Source organism: Guyanagaster necrorhizus, assembly GCF_019112545.1.
Source record: "Guyanagaster necrorhizus MCA 3950 unplaced genomic scaffold BT62scaffold_29, whole genome shotgun sequence".
Taxonomy (NCBI): domain Eukaryota; kingdom Fungi; phylum Basidiomycota; class Agaricomycetes; order Agaricales; family Physalacriaceae; genus Guyanagaster; species Guyanagaster necrorhizus.
Window position 1 is genome coordinate 205906 of NW_025064908.1, and position 16896 is coordinate 222801.

General features: G+C 48.4%; 8 protein-coding genes across 8 annotated transcripts; 4 read left to right on the forward strand and 4 right to left on the reverse strand.

The window, feature by feature from the left end:
* Nucleotides 1–2241: 2241 nt before the first annotated feature.
* BT62DRAFT_1079284 (uncharacterized protein) lies at nt 2242–3786 on the forward strand (the record flags this gene model as incomplete). Its single annotated transcript, XM_043179472.1, has 4 exons — nt 2242–2375; nt 2434–2565; nt 2595–2613; nt 2965–3786. 4 exons carry the CDS (start codon nt 2242–2244, stop codon nt 3784–3786), a joined length of 1107 nt encoding a protein of 368 aa, XP_043035926.1.
* A 655-nt stretch (nt 3787–4441) lies between these two features.
* On the reverse strand, nt 4442–5104 carry BT62DRAFT_381902 (uncharacterized protein). The gene is made up of 4 exons (XM_043180717.1): nt 5065–5104; nt 4760–5013; nt 4646–4702; nt 4442–4582 (listed from the first exon to the last, which is right to left on the reverse strand). The coding sequence occupies exons 2-4, from the start codon at nt 4957–4959 to the stop codon at nt 4552–4554; spliced, it is 288 nt and encodes a 95-aa protein (XP_043035927.1). The 5' UTR covers nt 4960–5013; nt 5065–5104; the 3' UTR covers nt 4442–4551.
* A 1349-nt stretch (nt 5105–6453) lies between these two features.
* BT62DRAFT_922615 (uncharacterized protein) lies at nt 6454–7592 on the forward strand (the record flags this gene model as incomplete). The annotated part of the gene is made up of 4 exons (XM_043184417.1): nt 6454–6483; nt 6564–6599; nt 6715–6792; nt 6849–7592. 4 exons carry the CDS (start codon nt 6454–6456, stop codon nt 7590–7592), a joined length of 888 nt encoding a protein of 295 aa, XP_043035928.1.
* Nucleotides 7593–8536: 944 nt separating this feature from the next.
* BT62DRAFT_1079287 (uncharacterized protein) lies at nt 8537–8986 on the reverse strand (the record flags this gene model as incomplete). The annotated part of the gene is made up of 3 exons (XM_043179473.1): nt 8537–8572; nt 8627–8781; nt 8839–8986. 3 exons carry the CDS (start codon nt 8984–8986, stop codon nt 8537–8539), a joined length of 339 nt encoding a protein of 112 aa, XP_043035929.1.
* Nucleotides 8987–11345: 2359 nt separating this feature from the next.
* BT62DRAFT_1010379 (uncharacterized protein) lies at nt 11346–11669 on the forward strand (the record flags this gene model as incomplete). The annotated part of the gene is made up of 1 exon (XM_043177645.1): nt 11346–11669. The coding sequence occupies one exon, from the start codon at nt 11346–11348 to the stop codon at nt 11667–11669; it is 324 nt and encodes a 107-aa protein (XP_043035930.1).
* A 156-nt stretch (nt 11670–11825) lies between these two features.
* Nucleotides 11826–12927, reverse strand: BT62DRAFT_996597 (uncharacterized protein). Its single transcript, XM_043190594.1, has 5 exons — nt 12717–12927; nt 12638–12666; nt 12517–12581; nt 12429–12465; nt 11826–12378 (listed from the first exon to the last, which is right to left on the reverse strand). Exons 1-5 carry the CDS (start codon nt 12850–12852, stop codon nt 11890–11892), a joined length of 756 nt encoding a protein of 251 aa, XP_043035931.1. The 5' UTR covers nt 12853–12927; the 3' UTR covers nt 11826–11889.
* A 1645-nt stretch (nt 12928–14572) lies between these two features.
* On the reverse strand, nt 14573–15849 carry BT62DRAFT_935990 (uncharacterized protein). Its single transcript, XM_043187046.1, has 3 exons — nt 15511–15849; nt 15379–15453; nt 14573–15331 (listed from the first exon to the last, which is right to left on the reverse strand). The coding sequence occupies exons 1-3, from the start codon at nt 15760–15762 to the stop codon at nt 14909–14911; spliced, it is 750 nt and encodes a 249-aa protein (XP_043035932.1). The 5' UTR covers nt 15763–15849; the 3' UTR covers nt 14573–14908.
* Nucleotides 15850–16453: 604 nt separating this feature from the next.
* Nucleotides 16454–16802, forward strand: BT62DRAFT_1010381 (uncharacterized protein; the record flags this gene model as incomplete). The annotated part of the gene is made up of 2 exons (XM_043177646.1): nt 16454–16632; nt 16694–16802. 2 exons carry the CDS (start codon nt 16454–16456, stop codon nt 16800–16802), a joined length of 288 nt encoding a protein of 95 aa, XP_043035933.1.
* Nucleotides 16803–16896: the final 94 nt, after the last annotated feature.

Sequence of the window (16896 nt, forward strand, 5' to 3'; positions counted from 1 at the left end):
GGCACTCAGGATGAAGATGCGTAAATACGGCGGGGGGGGGGGGGGGGGGGGGGGGGGGGAAGGGGAAGGAGAGAGAGATGGACACTACGCAAGAGAGTGGATATCGATACGGAGGGAAAGGAGAACCCAGAATTACTGCACAATCGTGTTCTTATACCCTAAAGGTCATCGGGTCGCGGTCACACACGGACCAGAGTGATACCGGAAAGAGATGTAATTCTGTCCAGCGGGGTGGGAGAAGAGGATATGCAGCGAGACCGCCGAAAAAGGAATAGTCGGGTATATAGGCAGGGCTAAGCCTGAGCGCCACGCACATGTTCAGTGGATGCTGTGCGAGAAACAAACTTGGGAAAGAAAGGACAGATTGTTCGGGCACGCGTCGACTATTTTATATGCAAGCAGGGGGATCACGAGCCGAGTCTTGGGGTATTAACTCTCCGCGTCCTCGATCCTGATCGTAGGGTCATCGGGTCGGCGGAAGTTCAAATGGTGGTGGGTTATCGATGATGGATGAAAGCGAGCCGTCTCGGTGAGGTGGTAATCCGAAGATGCGAAGAGCGGCCAACAACGGAGAGCGAACAAAGGAAGACAATGACGGTCGACGGCATGTACATCAATGATTAAGCGATCAAGGTCATCAGGCCGGTCATGCGAGGCGGAAGTGGTCACTGGTGAGCGTACCAGGTGGGCGCGCTAGGAGATAACATGAACAGCAGGTGATAAGGTGACCAGAACACGTCGCTTTATCGCTTTATACATACCCGTGGAAGGAAGGGTCATAGGATCGTATCCTCGGGATAATAGAATCCAGCGGAGACCCTGGTGGCGGTTTCGTCCTCCGCGACATTTGAACGTGATCACAGGATGTACGCTTGTAGGGCCATGGTGGTTCATCGGAGGCGCCCCTTTGAGATTTGAAATTCGTAGTACCCGGGTCGTCATGTCGGAGACGCTTGGAATTTATCTGCGGTCAGCTTTGGTTTTGAACGGAGAACACATGCTGACATCTTACGAGAGTGTTGCCTTTCATAGAAATGCATTTCAATGGTAGCTTATCCATACACTCCACTGCCGAACGACACTGAGGGAACTTGAACGCGGCAAGAAAGAGACCAGGGTTTGTCAGGTGAAGCAATATTCTCGGAATAAGTGCCGGAATACGCTGATACACCGACTATAGAAATAGTGGAAGATCTTCAGAACAGTCGAGATGATATAACGAAGCACGAACCAGTGGCAATTTGGGGAGAAGAGAGATGTCTTCTCCCGCAAATGAATTACGAGTATACCGCAAGGTCCGGACTTATGTCTGGGAAAGTCTCTCGAACTCGTCACGGAAGCCCAGAGTATCGATGGACATGGTTGTACAGAGATACCGTCATCAAAGCGGGCAATGCACAACCAGCGTCTAGTGCACGATTAGGTAGATCGAAGAGTGCCAGGTAAGGTCAGCTTATATGCGCGTTCTCTACGTGTGCGTGGGAAGTACTGATAAGGACAGAACAAGCGCGACAGCGTGACATAGAAGCGCTGCAAAGAACCAACCAAGGATGACTGACGACCCAGAAAGCACGACAGGTCGATGTGTGGGAAGCACTAAGCAAACGGCCAGCAGTACATACAACAACGCTGGAGGCAAAAGGATTCAAAGGCCGGATATGTCGGTGGGGTCGGAGGTGGTAAAGGGAAAGGGAAAGGGCGTGATGGGGTTGGGGAAGAAAGAAAGGTTTGGGGCATCGTCGAGAAGTGCGCGCCTTTTATAACTGTCGGGATGCACGATGCGTATAATATCAACGCCGTCATGATGTCGTCATAAAAATTTCGATGTAGATAGTCGCTCTCGGCCTCCTCGGACCCGCCAGCGCCATTTCCTGGGTCCTAGCCCACAGTCCTGTCCTACACCTGGGTTCACTGGCTGGACTAACGGAGATGTCGAATAATCTTGGGCATCTTCCTACAGGAGAGAAGGATGACATTGGAAGAAAGACGCGGGCGCGTGAAGGCGCGCGGGGAGGGCCAGTGACCACAGCCTCGGGGGTTGGGCCGTTCGCTGCCGATTTCTTTGGCATCCACGTGATTGCTTCAGTACCAATTTTGGCGCTGCGCAAGTGTGGAGTTTAATCATCCTCGAAATTACGCCATTTCTATCCTCTTTTCGTATACGGCATAGTACGGTATAACATGCGATACCTTTTTCTGTAATAAGACTAGGTGCCGCAAACGGCTTCGAAGCAATCTGCAATGCAAGCGCGTTATCTTCGTCACAGGCTCGAAGACTTGCATTGGATACGATCTTGTGACGCTCCTGGAACAGAAGGGTTGTACAATTTACCTGTCATCGGGGAATCAAGCAGCTTGGAAAACAGGCGCAGTGAGTGGATTTTTAGCTGTGACGGTGGGACCCAGTTATGCTGATGATGACTGCGATCTTAGGTCTAAACTCAAGGAAGAGCACGGTCTTGATGTTAGATATGTTCAATTGGACATCGCCGATATTTCTGCAAAGGAGACCGTCGAGAAGGCCACAGGCAGGCTGGACCGCAGACCTATCCCATCGTCTCACTTGTGGTTTATTTGGCACTGACGGATTCCAGCTTGTCTCCCTTATTCGCGGTGGGTGGTGTAAAGATTAGCGCGCGAAATGCATCATTCTTGATACACCGACTTCCGCAGTCGGACGACAGATGTGCACATCAGATGTTGCAAAGATCCATCTGTTACAATGGTGCCTGTACCTACTGTCAATCAGAGAGGACTATCACAGCAACGACAAATAATTTACCACTGTAATCTAGTGTAATAATCTGATCTTCTACATGCTTATTAAGGATGCAGAGATTTCCCAGTCTGTTCGCTACTACGCCCATAGACGTTAAATTAACATCCAGAAAAGAACTCGAAGACATTGCAGCTCACGACATTGGACGACGGTAAGCAATACACTCACTATCGATACCACGATAGCTGTACCACTACTTGTTTCAACACCGATGCCAAAACACCCTCTCCAAGGTGACAACGTACTGCGGACTGATCCTCGGCCTTCGTAAAAGGGCCGCTGAACCCACGACACATCAACTCAACATTGACATGTACCAGCCCAGGTATAAAAAGCCAGGAAAAGAAACTCCGATTCTTCGTCAAGCCTCGTGCTTTATCCTCTGTATTGGCCGGTCCATTACAGATTCAACTCTCCGTCTCTCTCTTTCCACATCCTATTCCCCATTCATCATGCGCATCTACGCAGCACACATCGTCCTCACCATGGCGCTCTCCACATATGCTCTCCCAGCGGTAAGCAAGAATTACCCTTTACAGACTATTCTCAGCTCAATCAAGACCCAAACTTCGTTGGGCGCTCGTCAAGGAGATGTCCAGGGAGGCGATCCACCAAGAGGAAACGGACAAGGATCCAGTGGTCCAGGACAAGGACCATTGAATAACAGCCAGCAACCCAGCCAGAACGGACCTCCGGGGATGAACGGGGGTCAGGGTGGTGGCAACAATCCAGGACAGCCCGAACAGGGCCCTCAAAACGGACCATCGGGACCCCAGAATAGTGGTCAAGGAGATCGGGGCGGCCCACAACAAGGACACGGCGGTCAGAATGGTTTTCGTGGAGGTAACGGCAACTTCGGTGGCCAACAGCCTCAGGGTGGCCCGCCAATTGGTCAGGGAGAGCCACAGAATAGCGGCACACCTCAGAATGGACGTGGTGGACCTGGCCAACAGAATGGTGGTATGCGTCGACGAAGTGATACTGGTTTGGCTTCGTTTCGCCTATAGTAGATTGACTATGACCGAGTTTTTGCATCGCATTCATAGGTTGTAGTCCGATTATAATAGTCCTTTGTTGTCTGTACCGAGCAACTGATGATGAACGATGATGGCGGATGCGACTCGTGCGGAGGAAGGAAGCAAAGCTTTGAGAGGTCAAGCTGAGCAAGCTAACAATCAACAATCAGTCAGCCACTCAGCTTCAATAAACGGTATCAACATACCGAAGATACTCTGCACGAATGACGACGATCAAACCCCGTACCAGAATCGGCACTGGAAATACAAGGCACAATTTTTGAATTCTATGGAGTTTCTCCAAGTTAGTCGCTACCAGCACGTTGACTACTTGGTGACTCTGGTTTGACTTGGATTCACCAAAAGCTCCACAATGGTAAGCGATGACGCGGCATGCAAGCTCGATATGTCTGTCGTTGAAGCGGTTGCATGAGAGTGGAGAAGGAGGCACAAGATCCGACTATAAGCAGCGAATGAACTGTTCTTCATCTTCCTCTGCTTCGCTGGGACATTCTACGTCGATCCATTAAGGCACCAATACACTCGGGATCAACCTCGCTCCTAGGGACCCGTCGCGAGGGACCTGCAGAAAGAATCAGCAGTGACTGGGGCAGCGAAGAATATAACATACCTCGCCATGAGAGCGACTCTGGAACCTCGAAATTGGGACGGCTGGATCTTCCTCTGGATGGATTCTGTGATAAAAAGATGACTAGGTGTCGGTGATGATGAGAGAGATGTCCGTTGATTGTCATTTTAACAAGCAGCAATCCGCATCGACAAATGGCTGAGGCAACATAAGAATCTGCATTAGGAGACAACTTTCAGTAATTAGGATATATCTACCTACCGTACAGTAGCCGTGTTCGAGTCTGTCTGACAGCGGAATGCAGCCAGAGCGCGTTGACTGTAGCGAAACACTTTATGTGAGTAACACGTCGGCTGGATATAGTACACGATGCACCTCTTGTATAACGAGTGTCGCTTGTAAAACCCTCCTCCCGTATATTTTCGGCAGCCCTGATGGCCTCCGTCCATGCCCAGAATGCGAATCTGGTGACGCCCCTGTTCCTGACTAAACGACAGCATTTCTCCAGACAGAGTTATAGAACGCTCCACGAGGCGGCTACAGGTCAAATAGCAACCCCTCCTGATGACGATCATTGCTGACGATTGTACTGCGCGTGTGAAGTCGTAGGTGCCTTCAGGTACGACGACCTGTCCCCATAGTCAGCCAAAGAAACACGTGAAATACACAGTACGACGGACCTTCGTCGTCTGTTCCGTTCAGCAACTTCTTCACCGAGACCAAATCACTATGTCGACTCTCACTCGCACGTGCCACTCCACCACCGCTGCTTTTCTTGAACCGTTGAATCATATCGCACGAGTTCTTCTACAACGCTATACCATTGACACAGGCTTCTCTCGATGGACTTCGCAGTGACTTGTGTCATGCCATAAGACTCGCTTTCGGGTCCAACGTCGCCAGTTCGAAACAGACAGTTTCGCGGAAGCAGTAGGACGCACGAGTTGACAATAGTGTAGAAAATATGTACGCGGACGCGATTGCGCCTCCCCGTTTCGTCTACACATTCCTCACGCCAAGTAATGACCTTCCAGCATCAGCACATCTGCGTTAGGGGAAAAGAGCATAAGGAACTGGCTTATAGACATGAAGATAAGCATACCAACTTGGGCCTCCAATGTTTCTACGTGCTATAGCAAGACTCATAACTGACGATGTCTAATAGCGGTATTATGAATACCGTGGATGATGGTGGTTAAGAGAAGAAATTGTGGACTACTGTCGCGGGTGACATCCCGAAGACCCGAATCCGATCAGACAGTGCGCGCTGACTCATCAGCCGGCAGATATTTTTATTCTTCAACCAATGTGCAGGTAATCTTGAGCAATATTTTCACCAATGATTGGTGAGGAAAGCTCTGCGTTATATGTATCTACGTCTAAGGGAACGAAAGTTTGAAATGGAGTTTCCGGCCTCTGAGTATCGCAAAGATCATGCTTGGACGAATTTTGGCTGGCAATATTTCCGGTAATTAGCGCTTGATTTCACTGGAATATCGGGTTTGAAAGTCATATAACAGTTAGATTTGAAAAAAAAAAATGCAGGGAACACATCGCTGTATATCTTGTCTCGGCCGGTGGTCTTCCTTGTCAAATTTTTGCTGTTCTTGAGAAGCTACATGTACTAATGACTAGCTCTGTCATGGGCTACGGAAAGAAAAAATACGATAACAGTTATACTCTGGGGCCCCGATGACTCATTTTTCCAACTCGAATTATTCCTGAAAAAAATTGGGTGTTATGGTCTCTTGTCGCCACCTCTCTCCCCCGGTTGCCACTTCTTGCCACTTGGATGGTCAAAGCATTGCCTCATGATTACTCAAAACAGCTATTCCAATGATTGATACCTGACTAATAGCCATAAAAGTTATATCCTGTCAGGCATTGTCCCTCCCATACACCCAAACAGCAACTCTGTCCATAAAAGTAAATATACCGACAACCAATTCACCTCCTTAGAAAACCAATATAAGGCAGGGCATTCCAGGGTGTTTTGCCATCCCCCGCTGCCTGCTGCCCTTTGCCCTCTGCAAGTCCCTCCTCGCCTGTATTGCCTTGTTCTAAACAAAATGCCTCGCATTGCCTGCAAGGAACCTACCGTGAGCATTTCTTCCCTTTATATCAGACACGAGTGGCACCCCATTGTCCCAATGCTGATGTAATCTTCTCTTTTATCCAGAAACGCACCCCGACCCAATGCCAAGTTTGCTTCAAGGTATACTCCGATGTGACTGGCCTTAGCCGACATTCCAAGACACACCTCCCTGACGCCGAGATGTAGATCTGATTTATCTCTCATTCCAACCTTTTGCTTACCCTCCGTTTCTCAGTCGCATGCACAAATGCAAATACTGTCCCATGCGCATGTGGCAAAAACCCAACCTCAACGCCCACGTCTGCTCAAAACAGTGAGTCTCCTATGAACTCTTCCCCCGTTCGTCTCCTTACTTTATTGCCACCCCAGCACGGGCGAAAGCCGTACAAATGTGGTGCCCCGGGATGTAACTTCGCTTCACCCAGTGCTTCTGGCCGGCATCGCCACAGAAAGGATTGCGAACTGTTTCTCGATCCGAATTTCGTCCACAAAACATTTCCCGGGAAACAGCTTCACCCCGGTGTCAATGCCGGCGTCCCGCTTGAAGGATTCATCACATTCTCAATGGTGTCCTCCAAATCTGACATTGAGGCATGGCTCCCAGAGGACACACCAATTCCCCCACCAATCGCCTCCCCACAAGGATGTGACTTGAATTTCCCTGAAATGGTCTCCTCACCCTCTGACTCCAGTGTGACCGACAACTCACTATCCATGGATTTCAGCGGTGGCATGACGGAATCACCACTGCCTGATTTCTTTCTTCGTGCGGCATCGCCTGCATCATCAGATCTCAGCTCCGAGTCTTCCATCTCTTCGACATCCTCCGTCGTGATCGAACCTCGGCTACTTTCGCCTCCCTTTTACCTGGATTTCGATCAATCCTACACAGCTAGTTTCGACGGGTTATCCACCGGGTCAAGTACAGTGGACTTCAATGCACTTGCCCTCTATTCCTTCATTGCATTCCCATTGAATGACGCATCTTCCTTGCCCTTTCGATCGTCAATGGAAGATTTCTCTCTTCCACCGTTCGAGCAGCTTTTTTCATCGCTCTACATCGACACCGAGAAATTTCTCGAACAAACTTTATTCGACACGACTTTAACTTGACGCGTTTATTTGTCTCCCCTTGTACTGGACATTTTTGTCTCGCCTTTCTTATTGTCCCCTGCAGCCATGTAAATCATACACCTCGCGTTAAAAAACAATAGTATACTTATTATTATCCCCAGCTTCTGTCTCTACAATGGTCATAGAATATTTAGAACCGATAGAGTGTACAAGAATAATGATCCAATTATCCCCACGTTAACAAGGGAATTCAGAGCTTCGAGGAGAAGAGAAGGTAAAAGACAGAATTTGATTAGGTCTGCACTACAATATACGGGTAGCATGGTTGGGAAGGTAGATGTGACCGCAGTGTACGACATTGAACGCGATGAAACCGGACGGGGCATCCAACATTGAAGCGGATCGTCATAATAAGTCTGCTGCTGTTCCTCCATAACTTCATCGATGGATCTCAGCGCCCACGCCTTTCCACCACTTTTTATCAAGACCGGCCATCGCCGCCGAATGGTATTTGCAGCCTTTCCAACAGCCGTCCCCGCTGTAACATGCATTGTAGCGCCAGTCACAGCTGCCCTTTCGCCGGACACTCATCTTCTCCGCATGCACATGCAAAGTCTCGACAAGCCAGGTAGGGTTTTCAAGTTTTCCCATTTTCGTGAAGTACGAGGTGGCCGGGAGTTCTGTAGTGCGATCAGAATACGAAATCGTCCATGTTTCATGTGTTTGAATTTCCTCTGTGGTACGTTTTGACTGATATCGGATAACGAAAACGTCGGGCAATTTGCGCAACAACTCGTTGAGATGCTGGATGGCAAAGCAAGGCCTCGCAGAATAACGGTTCAACACGTGGATCTTCCCAGAACCGCCAGATGTACCCTCGACGTCGGTTATAGAGCGCTCAAGCCACATTCTCAAGTCGTGGTGGAGTTCAGTCGGTGAATGTGAATGTTCGGTATGTCGGAGGACGACGTGAAGGAGGCGGATTATGGGTCGTCAACAGTCATGAATTTCCCGACGCCCTAGATATATATGATATAAGGAAACAAGCTGGCGGAATTTTATGAAAAACCTACGGTTCTGTGTGAATGGTCGTCACCGCTTCGGTCCGTAAGAATAATGCACTCATCTGATTTAATGAGAAATCCTCCATGATTTAGGGTGATCATGATGAGTCCGGCACGAATATGACAGTGCAGAATGTGGGCGCTGTCGAAAGCTGGCTGGTGAGCTGGGTCGAAATAAATGGTCGGACATTATGAAGCAAATATGATATGGTACGGCGCACCTTCGATGGCATCTGCAATACACGTCACTAGGTCCTTAACATTGCAGAATGTTGTTAGATCTCTCCTGATGGTCTTCAAGAAGATCCGGAGTGCCTGCAGCTTCAGGGGACAGTAGAGCTCTTCTGACACTGGTCCATATCCCTGCATAATCGTGACCATATCAGGGATGTCTCCACCAGTCTCCATCTCAGCTACATGGGGGACTCGGTGCTTGGCGAAAAGATGATAGATGTCGGATTCTTTGGCAGTCGTGGAGGAGTCCGCACGCTAATAGTCCTTCATGAACAGCAGCCCCCCGCGCGGCGTCTCAGGGTCATGAAGATCAGGACTATCGAAATCGAGAGCGAGAGACCGACGTGTCGATCGTCCGAGTGGTGACAACGAGTCTTCGTCGAATTTTGGAGCACATCACGAACCTGCGAACGACGCCTTCGAGGGTCACCTCCATACGGAGAAGCTTCTGGTCCTTTATTTTTATCTTCCTCTTCTCCTCATGTCGTGCATCGCCATGCCACATATCCGTGACATACAGGCCAAATTTTGCTCAAGCAGCAATGGCGTCGTCGTCGTCGTCTGGGATAGGAGAGACGCTGGTGTCGTTCCCCCGTTGGCTCGGCGATAACTGGGAAAATCGTTTTTAAAAATCGAAGAGCAGGCCGGAATCTTTTGTGTAGTCGAAATGCCTGTTAACAATGGCCCCAGTTCTATCCCAGTATGTGAACCATGCGAACTGTTTCAAGCCGCTTGTCACGTTATTTGGGCTCAGGAACTCACCTAAGACTTTCCAGATGGGTCAGATACACAAAGGACACATATTTTGTATAGAAATATTGAAATGTACCCAGCTACAGGGCAAAACTATGTGCTATAGAAAAAATTTAGCAGCCCTTGGGGACCAACGTACCTATCACCTGTGGGTACCGGTCTGCAATCCAGGTACCCCTTGAATGCATCTCGCAATATTGATGAAGTATATAATCAATTCTCCAGTCCTGAGAACCGGATCCTGAGTCAATTGAGATGGTCCTGAACCTATAACGACATTTCTTCGCTTACAGAGCATAGAAACCTAGACACATCTATAATCTGAATGATGAATGACTCTATTCTCACCAGTGAAGAAGAGAGAATATTGGACATGGCCCTGAGAAATAGTCAGGCCAGAAATAGCCCTACCCTGTGCCGACTTATGGGTTTGACATATCGGCACAACACTATAGCGAAGTCGGACAATTAAATGTGCACTACTAACTCCACATCCTTAGCACGTAGCGTGTTTAGCTCTTGTATTTACTACGGGAAACGGTTACACATATATTTCTCTTCCGTAAATCAGTTGTGTGCTCAATTTTGACAGACATCTCTGCTTCGCCGGCGCTGGCTAGGTGATGTCCGTGTCGGGTACCGTTGCCGCTGAAGCCCAGATGCACCCCGGGTTTACTGGCCTGTACAATACTGTTCCAGAAATAATTCAGTAGGGTGGTCCATGTCAAAGATCCAGTCATAGACGTACTTCGAAACTGTAAAAAAACTATGAGGGCCGACGGGGTAACAAAAAATAACGATCATCTGGCACAAAAGGCTCAGCACACTCACTTGGGAACAAGAGAAGCACTCTTGGCAGTGCTGCGACTTCCGCCGCAAAGACCCGAACTTTGCCGGAAGCGATCCTCTAGGCTCTTTCCCTTGCTTTTCCGATTACTACAAGGCAGTCTCTGCAAAATGTAGATTATCTCTTGTGGTACGTCGCATAATATATGAATACTACCCCACTATTCTGTACTTGTCGTCGATAGCCAGCCGATTGACTATAGATGCGGGATGCTTGATAAGAGGAAGATTTGCACTACGTTAACGTCCTAGGTTCTACCGGACCTTTCGAGTTCTGTAGAACAGACAACGACGCAACCACCTCTTATCCGCATGTATGTCTTTTAGAACCCGTGAAAGTTGGAGTACTCATATATATAACATCTCATTCTCAAGTGCCTATATCGTGTGAATAGATCTCGAAAGGTCAACTGTTGGCATCAAAACCGTTGGTCAGGCTTTCCGGTACCGGCTCTTCTGACAGCGATACTTCCAGGACTGCGCGCTTCTTAATCCTTGGTTCGCGCTATCCAGGTAACTCACGATCGACGGTTTCAGTGAAGAAACGTCAAAGGGAGTCTACAGTAGTAGGAATCTTGATTCTTGGACTGCTGTTTCAAGAATCGATGGTAACTGGAAGTTCCGAGTGCACTGAAGAGCGGCTGGATCCCTTACGACATCTCGGTGAAAGAATCTAGCGTTCAAGAACGTGTCGGTCTTAGGACGGTCGCACGGTAACACGAAGATCGCATACATTGCATCTTTCATGGAAGAAAGCGCGATGCATTCACATCCCCTCCTTTGAATACTGTATAGATTGGCCCAAAGTGAACCCACTACTAAGCTTTCGTCCGTCTGACCGCCTTGTTGATGGCGACGTCCAACCAGCTGGTCCAGTCAACAAAAAGACTGGACTATGGAAATTAACGGCGATCAACGACGCACAATATGTATAGGAAGCTCGGTCGTCCCGAGTTGCAATTTGGTAATCTGGTACCAGGCCCGTGCTCGTCACACGGAGCAAGATCTGGAAAATCCAGAATCTTGCAAGATCATTTTGGTGTTTTTCCGCCAAAGGCGGGGCACAACACCTGGAGGTGACTACGATCGACACATGTTCCATCATTCTAATTCTGTAAACATCTGTTCTCGACGTATGTCGACCGCTGTCTGGGACACTTTCGCATTCAATTTATCGAAGACGAACGCCCTTGTGAAACTAGACTGTAACAAGATTTAGGAATATTTTGTCGCCAGTATTGAGCTATCTTACTGGGGAAGGATACCGCATGAAAGACGATATAGCTACCTATATACCTGTTACCTGCCATCTGGAAGGACCTTCGGTATTCTTAGTAACTGAAGAAAGAACTGAAATGTGCACAAAATGATTTATGGTTTATTTACAAGGTCGTCGCCGCGCCAACGATATCATACATACTAACGCGTGTAGCATCTAACTATGGAAGCGGGGGATAGGTGTTAGTCGATACACAATGAGGAACCAGGGCGGAATGCAGGACGGAAGTGTAATAACTATCGTCATCTCCGGACCCATCGTCTGAGCCCAACCACGAAAAATCCATGTACTTTTGGTTGGAGGTCGAGGATGAACAATAAGGGTGCGAATCGGCGTAAAATATTTTCCAGACCACTTCCCCGCAACCAGGGTTCTTGGTGTCAGGAATGGTTGGCGAGGTGCGAAATGTAGGCGACAAAGTGTCGTCTGAGGCCGAGGAGGAGGGAGTTGAAGAAAGGCAAGAATCGGAAACAGTCTCGGCTGAGCTTTGACGGCAGTCCGCACTGGAGTTCATACGATGCTCCTTGGCATCACGCCTTTTCTCTCGGGAAACGGTAGGATCATTAAGGAAGATGCATGGTCCTTGGCGTGAAGCACATCTCGAGCATGGGTACTGGAGATCACATTTAACTTTGGCGGCGGCACATGCCTATGGCACCGTCAACCTGCGGAAGAGCGGGTACTAAATCGGTGACATACCTGACAAGACTTCTGTCTCGAACGACTGGATGTCATACTTCCGCCTGAAGTCAGCGTCCGCGTAGTTGGCTTGAAAAACAATACTCACCGATCTCTACAGGATTTCTTGTGTCGCGAGAGAACATCTCTTCTGGTAAATTGAGCACCACACAACTGCAATGATGATGAGCGTCTGTACGACGAAGAATCGTCTAGGTGGCTTCGCCTACATCGCATTGGTGACTACGTTCGTTGGTATCTGTCGAGATGAGATGAGTCTACATCGCAAGGAGGTGAGATGCCGCTTACGAGAACGAATATGACGCCTCAAGTGGGTGGGCCTAGTGAACTTGGCCGAACAAAGCTGGCAGTAGTTTGTCTGCGGTAGAGTCGGTGTATTTCCTTTGTGAAGTCGCTTTCGGTCACTGACTGGAAACTGGTACATGGTTGGAAGGAAAATATGGAAAAGCAGGAGCAGAAGTTAAGGGAATTCAAGTCCGGCGACCAAGGAGTCATCGATCTAGGATCAAGATTTGCATTGAATCGCCGGATAGCTTCGAACACGAAAGTCACTAGACATAGAGATACCCCTGATTTCGTACCCTATACGATGTGCTCATCGGCGAAATTCATTCCTCGGTTCCGGACTGGGCGTTGAAAGGTAACGCTGACGAAACCTGCGAGCCGCAGAAGTTATCTATCATGGAAATAATGAAAATCTGATCACTGAATGAATTGGTTATTTAATTACAGGGGAAATTTCAATTAAATAGCCGCCGCTTCATGATGGTATAACTGTTCCCATCTTAATACCCATCCAAGGGGATAATGAGCGCATAAGGTCCGATGAACTCTGGGCCGTTTGAATTAGCCGTCGGCACATCGCGTCGTTGATACTTAAGTCGATACAGTAGGCAACCTCAAGGAAAACATACGGCGATATGCCGTGGGTAGCGCAGAGAAACAGTACCCGAAAGCCAATGGCCTTTGCCGCCAGTGCCTTTGAGATGAAGACGTAATTCCGCAGTTCCCAGAGATGATTGACAGCTAAGAACAAGAAGGTTGAGAACCTCAAACCAGTGGGAAGGAACCGCAGAATTGTCCTGCCGACAACGTGATATGACGAAGCTTCCGTAAACGGGGTGCTCCAGAGACGGCTATTTGAAGACTCTCATATACTTCCACTCCTGAGCTGGAAATTTGTCAGTTGCTTATTGATTTATCGGCGGAAGGCTAAACGAACAAATGGAATTGTCCTTGCCTCACTATAACAGCGGAGCTGGGCGCTCCGCTCGGCCTTCCAAGTGTGGTGATGCATTGCACTCTTAGTCATGAGAGCACCATGCGTAGAGGGGTGCACTCCTGATGCGTTCTTTTTTTCATCTTGAGGGTTGTATTCCTAGAATCAAGAAACCAAGAAGTCAGGGTACCGATTGATGGAACCCACCGGACAGGAGAAAGATGTTCATTGGAAAACTCGTAGGATCCCACTGCGAAATTTTTAAAAAGGAATTCAATTTAGTTGGCATCCGACTATATCTGTTGTGATCAGAAAGATTCTGTCAGAAGGCACCGAGAGTCCAAGACTCTCACCGTACCTAAATTAAGAGTTCAGAGTCACTGAAGGGATGTGTTGAGGACCGGGGCCCGATATAACGGAAATGACAGCGTACTGGGGTCGATGAAACACTTAGGACTGTCTGGTTCGTGACGGGTATGCCTTTAAACCTGACGGGAGGCAGCTAACCTGGATCGTGAAAAAAAAGAGAAACTTGACAGAGCCAGTTGGCCATCTGGAATGTCCGGGCCGAAGTCCCTGAGCCTGACTCTACTCTCAAGAGTCAAAATCTATCTTCTATGGGCTTCGCGAGGCTATCACCTCGGTAGTAAATTAGAACATTGATAATGTTCCTACTCTGTGGGTTTTTTATCACCTGCTTTACATGACCGAAACAAATTTGCTAACGAAAACGTGTGCTTATTCCGATTCGACGTGCCAGAAGCTCCGACTTCGTCTTGTGGCCGCCCAGTCCGCCCGCAGTCGTAAAATCGTCTGTATTCTCGGGATAAATGGTATAGAAATGGACGGTCTTCCCAGGAACTGTACGTATCATGGCGCGTTTTCCCCGTGCCTATTTGCCAGGGTGTCAGAACATCATCGAACAGTGCTAGTTCATTTTTTTCGTCATACATATAACGGTGATCCGCGGGTGGTCATACTCATACTTTCGCAACTTCCCTCTTCGTCTTTCCAGCCATCGCGCTACCCGAAGTCTCCTGTAAGGCAAGAATAATATGTGCTAGGAGTAGAAGATACTACTTCCGTCGATCATCTCCTCCGATGCAAAGTTTCATCTACTTCTCGATTTCATTGTAATTCGGAGCCTCCACGGAATCCCTTGTCATTTCGTAAGTTCCTCCTTTCCAAGGGAAACCCAGCTTCCCCAGAAGTCTGCACCCTTGAACCAAGTCTCTGCAGCTCATTAAATGTGGACCCAATATCATAGCCATTTATACACCTCCTCCTGGAGGTTCTCCAGCTTATCCTTCCAAACATGATTTGCCCCATCAACGACAATAGCCTTAAACCTTCCCTGTTCTGAGCGCCTCTTGCTATTCAGTACTTTCATCCATATATTATACGAAATCCGCACTGGCGATAACTTCCCTCCGAGCTCTTTTTTGCCCATCAGGATGAGCACATCCGCATGTGCTTCGTGTCGACAGTCTTCCCAGGAGCCTCCAATGAGACCTTCTAGTGCACGGAAGTACCACCCCGTCCTGAAGAGACCGAGAACGGGAGAAACAGCGATTGGGTAAGATATTAGGATGTATCGGATAGGGTTGAATATCTTTGAACATCGATCTGCGAGGTCATTTGGCATACGAATGGTGGTGGCATAGATAGCTCCACAGGAGTATCCCTTACCCAACAATTAGAAAATACGACACGAGAAGAAAGGCCGCTCACGCAAACGATCAGATTACAGTCACAGGCAGAAGGGAAGTCGTCCAGGAATCGTACGATTTCTTCCCGGAAAATGTCCTGTTACATATCTACGTCGCTAACTGGTATAGGAGATGATTGTAGGTAACGGCACACCTTGTAATCCGAGCAATTATCCTCGCCTACCCACGCCGGCCGACTAGACCATTCGGACCTTCCGCTACTCTGACCTATCCCACGCGCATTCCATCTAACCACTCGGGCCCCCAATGATAATTGGAGAGTTTCAGCAAGGGCGGCTGTAACCGGAGAATCCATTGTTCCACCCAATCCGCCGTGAGCGATAAAAGCCAGCGCGGAGGGCCTTATGTCCTCCGGGTCATGGCAGACTTTTTCGAGGTTAACCATAATGTTGGACGACGTGAGGGCCTGGCGGAGAGGCCAGGGACAGCTTGTCCTGTGGAAGGAGTAAACACAGCTATTCTTGCTCGTATCAACGCAACTTGATGATGTTGAACCCTGTACACGTGACTATCAGCTGTGACTTCCGGGATTCGGGCCATGGTTGGGGAGAGGATGGAATAGAGATTATTGGAGCAGAAACTAAAATGCCAGGCGCGTTGTCTCTATCGCACTGCTTCAAAGTGTAGACGACAACGACGTCGATTTTCTGATTGTTACAAGTATATGCCGTCCGGCAATACTTGTCAATGGCGTTCGACACAGGACATGAAGCCGCTATCACTACCCGTGATATGCTCACGATCTTTCGCCGAAGTGACATACAGCACTTATTCAGGACCTAAATTTATATTCCTTTGATGAAGTCCCTCAGCACCGTATTCAGATTTGTATCCGTAGATCCGCTAAATCGATTTTATACTTGTCTTTCCCCGGAAATGCGAACCGAAGCTTGTGATCAAAAACTTGAAGTCACACAGACATTTAGCAATTAGCATCTGCGGGGTGAAGTAGCCAGATTGAGTTTACAGAAATTTATCGTCACTTGGGTCATAATTCGAAAATCCTTCGATCCTCCGACTATCCATGTCAATGTTTAGCTGCAAGCAAAGATTCCATGGGGTATAAAGACCAACCGATGTTTTCACGACGAGCTCGCTTTTCCCCATTTACGCTCACTATGGAATCCTGCCTTTTTTCGTCTAGTGGCACTCGTGCTCCGTCCACTATTCCGGCTGTAGCTTCTGACAAGCGGGATGGCGAAGCTGAAATTTCCATGAAAGAAGACGATGCCATAAATGTTGCCGCAGAGAGGAGGTGCCATTTACATATTTCCAGCTGCAAATCTAGACTGAATGATGACTCCGCTTTGTACTAGGTTACTCAGACGACTCGCCCTTCGAATAATGCCAGTTTCGTATGTCGCTAGCGATAATACTGTACACATTCACCCTTACATCTCTCGTGTTAGCGATTTTTTGACGTAACTTTCCAGGGAAGGGCCAGAATCCTCACCGCCGATAAGAGACATTCTATAATCCAAGTACTGTATCTAAATGACTAGGAATGTCTCTGAGATAG